General features: G+C 44.9%; 2 protein-coding genes across 2 annotated transcripts; one reads left to right on the top strand and one right to left on the bottom strand.

Moving 5' to 3' along the window:
- On the bottom strand, nt 1-3,534 carry LOC148194915 (uncharacterized). The gene has a single exon (XM_088094388.1). It carries the CDS (start codon nt 3,532-3,534, stop codon nt 1-3), a length of 3,534 nt encoding a protein of 1,177 aa, XP_087950514.1.
- A 5,051-nt stretch (nt 3,535-8,585) lies between these two features.
- Nucleotides 8,586-10,290, top strand: LOC148194914 (uncharacterized). The gene is made up of 2 exons (XM_088094987.1): nt 8,586-9,789; nt 9,902-10,290. Exon 1 carries the CDS (start codon nt 8,643-8,645, stop codon nt 9,228-9,230), a length of 588 nt encoding a protein of 195 aa, XP_087951113.1. The 5' UTR covers nt 8,586-8,642; the 3' UTR covers nt 9,231-9,789; nt 9,902-10,290.

The raw sequence follows: 10,290 nt of genomic DNA, 5'->3' as shown, positions 1-10,290 counted from the left end.
TTACATTTCGTTCGAATTAAACATCACAGGTAAATCCACAGTCTTCCAATTGCTGAGCCGCGCATCTGGTGAGCAAGCCCACACGAAGTTCGAGCTTTCAGATCCATCTTCCTCTTCCAAGACCGCTATAAGGCTAGTGTTCACCCATCCAGCGCGGCGAAAGCTCTCCTTGATATCACAAATGTGAATCTTCCTCGTCCTCGGTTCCCGTCGTTCTATCCGAGCCAGACTACGCTCCCTCCTTTCCTCGATCAGCCTCTTCTTATCCCCCTTGCTGGGCTTGTACCCTAGGCCATACCTATTTTTGTTCTCGACCACCTCTAATGGGAATGTCCGCCCCTGTCCGTGCTTGCCTAAACCGCTCCCGTACTTATAGCCTTCTTTCAGCATGACCTTGGCCGCCATGATAGAGGCACATGACAGATATGGGTTTACTGGAAATGGTTCCACATAGGTATTTCCCACGATCTCCAATGATTGGAAAGCTGTCTCGAGAGCTTCCTCGGCTGCTTCTATATAACGGGCAGAGGATGGCCCACTCACAAGGAGATCCTCCTCTCCAGAAATTATCACTAGCTTATCTCCCATGACATATTTCAGTTTCTGGTGCAGTGTGGAAGGTACAACTCCCGCAGAATGGATCCACGGGCGACCCAATAAACAACTATAGGCTGGGAGGATATCCATGACCTGGAAGGTTATTTGAAACACACATGGGCCAATCTGGACCGGCAATTCTATTTCGCCCATGACTTCCCTCTTGCTGCCGTCAAACGCCCTCACAATCATTGAGCTTGGCCTCATATGCATTCCGTCACAGGGTAGCTTCTCCAATGTTGACTTTGGCATGACGTTCAAAGAGGAGCCATTGTCCACCAAGACACGCGCTATGACGTGATCCAGACATTTCACAGAGACATGAAGAGCCTTGTTATGCCCCCTGCCTTCAATAGGTATCTCCTCATCGGTAAAGGTGAGGTAATTGTTAGCAACGATATTGCCAACAATGCCCTCAAAATTGTTCAGAGAAATACCTTGCTCCACATGGGCCTCACTAAGTATCTTCATTAACAACTTCCTGTGAGATGCAGAATGCATGAGCAGTTCTAGCAAGGAGATCCGGGCAGGCATGCGGTTTAGCTGTTCCACCACCTTGTACTCGCTCTGTTGTATGAACTTTAAAAACTCGCAAGCCTCTTCTTCGGATATCTCTCTCTTCTCTCCTTCGTCAGGGGTCTCTTTTTCTTGTACACCCTTCCCTTTCAAGAACTCCTTAGCTTTTGCGGTCATTGTTGCTTCCTTATTGTTGGCTCCCTCTCTTGTCAGCTCTGGTGGTGTAAAGATTCGACCACTTCTCGTCATCCCCCCGATGCCTGATATGTTTTCAATGGCCGGGTCAGCACCCTTTCCTTCTCCTAACGCAAATGCCCCATATCTCCAAGGGACAGCTTTCTCATTTTTGTAAGGAAAGGGGGATGGGACACAGATAACCACCGACGGTTTTTCTTCAATCATCGGTGCAGGAGTGGTTCTACTGAAACGTATCACCAGCGGTTCCGGTAGAGTTACATCAGATTCCCCACCAGTTTGTGCAAACACTTCTTCCTCTTTATCCTCGCGGCATACTTGCATCAAACTTCTGTCAAGCAGGTCTTGCAGAATATCTTCTAATTCAACACACTCTTCAATAGAGTGCTCAGCATCTGGATGAAGTGCACATGATGTACCCATATCATAATCACCTTTCACTAGGCCCACTTTTAACAACGCCTCGAAAATAAACCTCCTAGAACTCCGGATTTCACTCACATCCCTTATCAACTCCTGTTTTCCGGCCTCGATGGCGTTCGTCGAGGTACTCCCATGCCCGGACAATGGGTTATCCTCGATGCTAGGCTTATCTTCTTGAAACTTTAGCCAACCAGAGTCGATTAGAGCCTGTATCTTATACTTGAAAGCCACACACCGCTCGGTTGAGTGACCAATGCCTCCTCCATGGTAACTACACTTGGCATCTGCATCATAACCCCTTGGGTATGGAGGTTGTACAGGCTTCATCGGGCAAATGGCAACCAAACCCTTTTTTACAAGTTGAGGCAACAACTCCGTGTAAGTCATAGGGATGGGGGTGAAATTAACAAATTGATTCTTTCTCGGGTTGGTGTTTTGACCCGCATTGATATTTGGACCCGCGTTTGCCCCGGCCCTCCACGCTTCAGTTGGGACTCGCGGTGGTTGATAATACCCTTGTTGTTGTTGTGGCCTAGTTTGATGATCGAACGAGGCGTTAGCTGCATAGGGGGGTTGGCCTAAGTATGGTCGATAACCATGAGTGGGAGCCTGACCTCTCCACGCAGGCATTATCGAGGCTGCATGCACCTCCCCTTCCTTCTTCTTTCCCGGATTGAAACCGGGTTTTTTGTAGTTTGTAGCTGCGGGCGGGCCATACACAATTTTCCCGTTTTTCAGCCCAATTTCTATCCTTTCGCCAATTATGATGACATCCGCGAAATTGACGGACACGTTTCCCACCATATGTTCATAAAACGGCGGCTGAAGAGTATTTACAAACATTGCCACCATCTCTCTGTCAAACAAAGGTGGCTCAACTTGCGCGGCCAATTCTCTCCACCGTTGGGCATATTCCTTGAAAGTTTCATTGTCTCTCTTCCCTATATTTTGCAACTGCAGACGGTCCGGTGCAACATGCGTGTTGTATACGTATTGTTTCACAAAAGCGTCAGCTAGATCCGCCCAACAACGAATTCTAGAGGGCTCTAAATGGGTATACCAGTTTAACGCCACCCCAGCCAAACTGTCTTGGAAAATGTGGATGAGTAGCGGGTCATCATAGGCGTACGCAGCCATCTTTCTACAATACATGGTCAGATGGCTTTTAGGGCATGTACTACCCTTGTACTTCTCAAACTCCGGCGCCTTGAACTTATGCGGTATTTTCACACCAGGGGCCAAGCTTAGTCTTGCAACATCTCCAAAGCCGTAGCTTTCCACCCCCTCAATGGCCCTCAATCTTTCCTCAAGAATCTCCAGCCTGCCTTTAGCTCCTTCAAGGTCACTGATTCTCCCATGCACTGCGGTTTGCGATGCGGCCCTAGCTGAAGATTCATGATTAGCGACCACGTACGGCATTGCAGTTACTCGTGTCCCTTCAACTGTGTTTGTTTCGTTCCCTTGTGCACTCACCATGGGAGCTGACATGGAGATGGGTCCCTGAGTGCCGATTGGCGGTACATTGACAGTTGTGGGAAAGGAGAAAGATGCATGCTCTGTTTCTAAGTATTCTCCTACGGGAGGAGTGTAACCTGGGGGTAACCCATATGGCGGGAAAGGTATCGATTGGCTGGCGGTGTTCAACAACGGCGGATAAAAATGGGCATTTCCTCCGATCTGTGCGGACGAAGACTCTGCAGTAGTCTTCAAGGATTCAAGGGCAGCCAAGATCTGGCCAACCTGGTCTTTCAACTGGCTAACTTCGGCTTTGATGGATTCTTGCGACTCCTCCCAGCTTTCCATTATCCTTGAATTGGCTCGAGTCCTGTAGGGATGTCGCGGAAAATTGGCCGTTGTTTTCCTCACTTGTACTGTTTTATTATTTGATTAACTTTAAATTAGATGAGAACGAAATAAAGAAAACATGATGCATGTTGGTAACAGGTGGAAATCACAAGATCGCGATGACATTACTGATGGAAATCAATACAAGTTGATACCAGACAAACCTTCCATATCTTTCATCAAAATACTCAGTTCAATACATCGCATAAAGAAAACGGGACACAAGGATCTCAAAATACATCACGCTCGAGCTCGAGCGATAAAGGATTTCATCTCGCCTACCAACCATTTACAATGATTAACAAAAAGTTTTATCTCTTCCGGCGGGCTATAAAAATGAATACTCGCTTCGGCGTCCAACACCATCTTGGGGATGTCTTCAATTGCTTCGTTTGCCAAGGCCGCCAATTGGGAGAAACTTTCCTTCCAATGTCTCACAACCACTTCTTGCTCGGCGATGTGATCCTCCATTCGCTTTACCAAAGCCTGATGCCTTTCTTCGAACTCCGTCGACCTCCACCTTTCCTCTTGCTCCTCAATGTACTCCTCCATTTGTTTTATCATGGTTCGATGCTCTTCTTCTGCTTCTGCTAGCTTCCAACGCTCCTGGCTCATATCTGACTCAAAAGACACGGCCATTTCTTTCATCTCGTGCCCCGCTTTTTCTACCTGAACCTGCGCTTCTCTTAGTCTTTTCAGGGCCTCTCGCTTATCTCTTTTGGCTTCTTCGTAGAGGTGCTTCCACTGTTTTCCCTCTTCTAACGCCGCATTCTTCTCCTTCACTCTCATGGCGAGCTCCTTGCTTGCAGCTGCAAGATCTTGTTTCAGTCGGAATGTATAATCTCTTTCGGCTTTCTGACTTCTGACAATTTCTTCATAGGCCTGTGCTTTTTCTTCTTTATCATTCCTCATATCAACGAAATCGTTGCGCGCAGCTTGTAATTCCTTTCTCAACCTAGCATTCTTCTCCCTCAGTTTTTCCATCTCTATTTTCAACCCCTTCACCTCTTCGCTCTCTAGGTCTTGGGAGGACCCTTCATCAACTGGCTGATCGCTGATTGGCTTGAAAGGCAGTTTGACTTCCTTTACCCTTTCCAGGATCCAGGTATGATAACTAACTTTGTCGTCCACCACTCCCAACCTTAAATCCTTTTCAGCTCGCATAACGTTTTCCCAAGCACTTCTAACTTTCCTCAACGTTTCGGTGAGGTGCCCATCCTCATAATAGACGAACAATGTCGTAAGGTAGTCCGGTGAAGGTGCCCCTTTCATGGGATTTCCGAATTGCCTTTGAACCAAGACAGGGTTATAATTGATGCAATATCGGGTACCTATGAGGGGTACATTGGGAAAGTTGCCACAATGATGGATGGAGGGCTTAATCCCAAGCCAAGGAAGACGCCATTTTACTTTTCCACCATTCAAGCCAGCAAAGAATTGGGCCCACTCGTTTCCTCCTTTGTCCTTGGGCCCTTGGTGTGAAGGATCTCCCGATAAACACCTGACACTAACCGCCCCCTTACATACGCGCGCAGTCATCCACTCATACAGTGCCGGCAAACAACAAAGAATTTTCTTCCCCTTTCTTTCATGGCAAAAACTCAAGGTCCCATAAACATCTGCGAGGACTGCTGTCACAGGGTTTTCTGATCTCGTCTTTCTTGCCACGAAGACATCTATCGCGGCATAATCCACAAAGTCCTCTACTTTGGGAAACAACATGACGCCATACACGGTAAGGGCTAACACGTCCATAAAAGTCTCCCACTCTTCCCCATCAGCTAGATGGTGCAAGTACTGTTCCAAATATCCTTGCGTCAGTCCGTGCACTTGATTCCTAGTCACCAACCTGTCTTCAAGTTCCTCGGGATGTACCTTCATTATGGCGGCGATGGTAGGGATGGAGGCGTGATGCTCCAAGTGTTGGTACGGAGTGGTACCCTCTAGCGGCAATCCCAGGATGTGCTCAAACTCCTCTATCGTTGGCGCCAGCTGAAAATCTTGAAAGGTGAAGCATCTTAGCGTAGAGTCGTAATACTGTGCCAGGGCTGTGATAGCAGGCAACTGTACTTCTACCTCCATTAAATCCAACAAATTCCCATACTTCTTCTTGAAGTTTTCTCTCTTTATGGTCTTTAACCTTTTGCCTAAGTCTATCAACCCTGTCAAGTTCCCACTATGAGTCCTCAGGCGAGATTTTTTTCTTAACACGGTAGAGTCGGTCTGTTGTGTAGCACCAGATCTTGCATCAACTTCCATCTTGTACGAGATCAAGCAAATGCCTGTGATTTCCCCCTAAAACCAGCATGTTACCAAATGACGAATGAACATGATGCATGAAAATACAGTGAAGTAAAACAACATGGCTAACCAAAATGTATGCATGGTATGAGAATGCAAAGTCATTATTTTCAAAAAAAAGAACAAACAGAGTGAGGGTTAGAGGAATGCACATTTCTCCCTTTGTGCCCTAATAAAGGTTCAACGCTTCAGATTGAAAGTCAAGTACATGCAACCTCACAAGGATGGCTCTCTGAACCTAAAGGTCGATGGTCACTAGAGCTATGGCCCTTTTCATTGCTTCTCCACAACAGTCAGAGTAATCAACTAGATGTGGAGACACAAATGAAGAGAACAGACTCTAGCTGGAGTTCTCACGATAGCCAGACAGGAAGTACATCCCAGAATGACACCGCTACACAACTCCTCTAATTCTAAGTTACGCTCAGACCCGGGTATAGGGCCCCACTCATGATATGCACAAAGTGTGTGTGTGAAGGGAGAATGCAATGCATACCCAAACCCTCACCTGCAAAACAACCAGAAAAATTCCCAGGCAGATATAAACATATTGTCTACCCTAGGGTTCAATATTCCACAGTTATTGCAGTTATTCCAAACATCAAGCATAGATAGAGAAAAGGGAACGAAAAACACAAAGCAAAACCACACCAAATTCGCGCATCTAATTAAATGGCTCGACTCTCTAAAAGTCCCCAGTGGAGTCGCCATCTGTCGCAACCGGAATCGCGACGGGACGACGATCCAAAAAAGGAACGGGTTTTGAAAAGAGATTTGGAGTCGCCACCATAGTTTATTCTGGAAAACTACAGAAAAACCATAAAATGATAAGACACGGTCAACGAAAACCAGATTATGGGTTCGGGAGTCGGTTACGCGTAGGGAAGGTATTAACACCCTACAGCGCCTGCCCGAAGGCAGTACCCTTAACTAAATACGCGAATGTGATGTGGTTTCCAAAATGTTTAACTATCCCCTAAAATAAAATTCTAAAGAAACAAAATATATTTTTTAGTTTTTTGGGCCCGACAAGGATTGACCTTGCTCCTACGTATTCTCATTCAGAATGAGAAATCAGGGTTACGTAGTTCTTTTGAATCTGTTTGAGAAATTTGTTTGGAAATTGTTTGAAAATTTGTTTTGAAAATGATTTTGGATTTTTGGGAAGTGAACCTGACAAGGACTAGCCTTGCTCCTACGTATCTCCACTTTTGATGGAGAATCAAGGATAACGTAGTTCTGGGTAGAAATATTGTTTGTTTGCTTGAAAGTGTTGTTTTTAGTTTTTGAAGATTTTATATTTTTTGATATATTTTTATAAAATAAACGGAAAAGGTATTTAGCACAAGGACGATGCGTGCGATCACACGTGTGCTCAACCTTTAAAATATTTTTTGTAATTTTATTTAAGAAAGAAGAAAAGGTTTTAGCACAAGGACGACGCGAGCGGTCACACGTGTGCTTAACCTTTAAAACGTATTTTTTTTGTAATTTTATAAGGAAGAAGAAAAGGTTATTAGCACAAGGACGACGCGAGCGGTCACACGTGTGCTTAAACCTTTAAACATATTTTTTGTAATTTTTATAAGAAAGAAGAAAAGGTTTTTAGCACAAGGACGACGCGAGCGGTCACACGTGTGCCTTAACCTTTAGACGTATTTTTGTAATTTTATTAAAGAAGAAGAAGAAGAGGTTTCTAGCACAAGGACAACGCGAGCGGTCACACGTGTGCTTAACCTTTAAAAATATATTTTTGTATTTTTTATAACAGAAAGAGAAAAGAAGAAGAAAAGGTTTTAGCACAAGGACGATGCGTGCGATCACACGTGTGCCTAAACCTTTTAAGATATTTTTGTATTTGTATTTTTTTCTAGAAAAGAAGAAGAAAAGGTTTTAGCACAAGGACGATGCGTGCGATCACACATGTGCCTAAACCTTTTAAAATATGTTTGTAAATTTTGTATATATATATATATAAATATTTTATTTTTATGTATTATTAAATATGCATTTTAAAATAAATAGATATTTAGAATAAATAAATAAAATAAAATAAAAAAACAAAAAAAAAACAATAACGACAATAAAAATAATAAAATAAAAAAAACAAATAGAATAAGATAAATAAGGGAACAAAATGGAATAAACAAGGAAAAGCAAATAAATAAATAAGTAATAAAAATAAAACAAAAAGTGGGGGTGCCTAAATGAGAAACTGGGGTGTCTAAACTACCCTTTTTATTTTTTGTAAATGAACTGGGCCAAAACCCAAGCTAAAAGGGGGTGTGGAAGTGAGAAACAGGGGTGTCTATACTAAAATGGTTTCTAACAACGGACTGGGCCTAAACCCAAGTCGAAAGGGGTTCGAGATACGAATAACAGGGGGTGCAGAACCAAACTGTTTGATTTTTATTTTGGGCTCGGCCCAGCACTGCGGATGTATGGGGGTGCGCGGGTGAAGAATGGGGGTTGCGCAAAGAGGGCAGGGTCAGCGACAGGCCCAAGGCCTCTTCATTCTCAGATCTTTTTTGTTTGCCGAAACGAACGGGCTTAAGCCCAAACAGGATGGGGGTGTACATGGGAGATGGGTGTGTGCAAAGGGAGGATAGAGTCTTTTTTATTTTTTTGTTTTTTTTTAAAAAAAAAAAAAAAATTAGATCTGGCCCAAGGGTTTTTTTCCAAGCAGAAGCATGTGGGGTTCTGCCACTCTTCTCCTCATTCCGAAATTCAGAAAGCCTAGAGACCTAGAGCCTCTCTCCCAAACGATGCAGCCAAAGGACCTCCGCCTGTTCGCGCACACGCGCCGCCGCCTCGACCAAACCGGCCGCCGCCAGCCGCAAAACCTGGACGCCACCGGTACGTCGATCGCCGTCACAGACCCCATTGGTCGCCGCGGCCAGCTTCTCCTCTCCCCTTTCTTACCCGCTTCTCCGCGCGCGAGAGAGAAACTCTCACCTCTCCGCGCCATGCCGACGCCACCTTTCGGACCACGAACCAAGGTCGTGCCAACGATGCAACCCGCTGCCGGAGTCGTCGCCACTCGATCCAAGGCGTCGCCGGCGACACCAATCATCAACGGGACCAATCTGCGCGTGAGAGAGAAGGATCGTTGCTCCTCTGTGCTGAGTCTCCACCACCACGAACGAGACCAGCCACCGCCGACGAAGATGGCCACTGCTGCCCTCGCCGGAGCTCGCTTTCTCACCGACGCCGCTAGCGTCACTCTCCTCCCTCTCCATTCGAGGATTTCTTCAAATGCTAAACATTCCCCCAACATCACCGCCAGTGCTGGGGACGAAAGCGCTTTTCCCTCTCCTTTTCTCATTCCCTTTTTTTTGTCATTTATTGATTAGTTTGACATTGATTGATTCTTCCATCGATGTTTTGTCTACTGGGATTGGGAACGATGGGGGTGTGTTGTGTAGGCGTGAGTGTCAAGATGGCTATGGTGATGTGTGATGATGGTCGATGATTGGGTGAGGGGAGTTAGGCCGTGGTGTAGATGATGATGGGTGTTGGCCGTAGTACAAGGATGAAGATGATGGGTGTTCGAAGTGAGTGTTGGGGATGAAAAATGAAGAATAAAGATGAAGATGATAGGTGCTGTTCCTGTTTTTTTTTAGTGTTTTCTAGGTGCTGCTCTTGTTTTTTTTAGTGTTTTCTAGGTGCAAGCAGAGGAGATTAAAGTCTCGACGTTGGGGGAGTGTATACTCATTTTCCACTGTCATTTGTATTTGATGAATTTTGTTGAAACTACATATTGGGTGCAGTTTTGATTAACAACAATTTTGATTAACAGAGGACAGCAAACACAACTGAATACATTGATTGAACACAATTTCATTCATCTTTCAGCAGGCATAAGGCAACATACATAGAGCATATGAACGAGCATGACCAAAGAGCTTGGATGTATGGAGACTTACCTTCGCAGCTTCAAGAGAAGATAAAACTTTCCTTTTTGTTTTAGTCTCCTTTTCTTTACTAGGTTCAATTTCCCCTTTCGTTCCCGACGTTATTGCAGGTGCCAGAAAAATATAGTGAACGTGAACAGGGTTACTGGACGGCAACGAGGTTCCGAGGATGGAGTTGAAAGCAATGAAAGTTTTTGTTCGTTTTTTCACTAAGGCTCCGTGTTCTCTCCTTCTAAGTGATGGTCTCCCCCCTTCTCCATAACCGTGATGAAAAACCTTTTTAAAAAAGCCAACCCAAACTTCTCCCCGTCCTGCATCCTGTGAGCTCTGGGATATCCTCTGGGATCTTCCTTTTGTTTTTTTTTCTTTTTCTTCATGTCTTCACTGTATTAGTTGCTAGTTGCAGAAGCTCGTTCGAAAAATCTTCCCCTTTGATGTATGCTTGTAGTCTTACGTAACAAATTTCAGTAAAAGGAAGCAAGACTTTTTCACGCTGTCA

This window comes from Vigna umbellata, chromosome 7, assembly GCF_029865625.1.
Source record: "Vigna umbellata cultivar VRB3 chromosome 7, Vumbellata_1.0, whole genome shotgun sequence".
NCBI lineage: Eukaryota > Viridiplantae > Streptophyta > Magnoliopsida > Fabales > Fabaceae > Vigna > Vigna umbellata.
The sequence above is the reverse complement of the archived record's forward strand: the minus strand, read 5'-3'. Positions and strand labels throughout refer to the sequence as shown.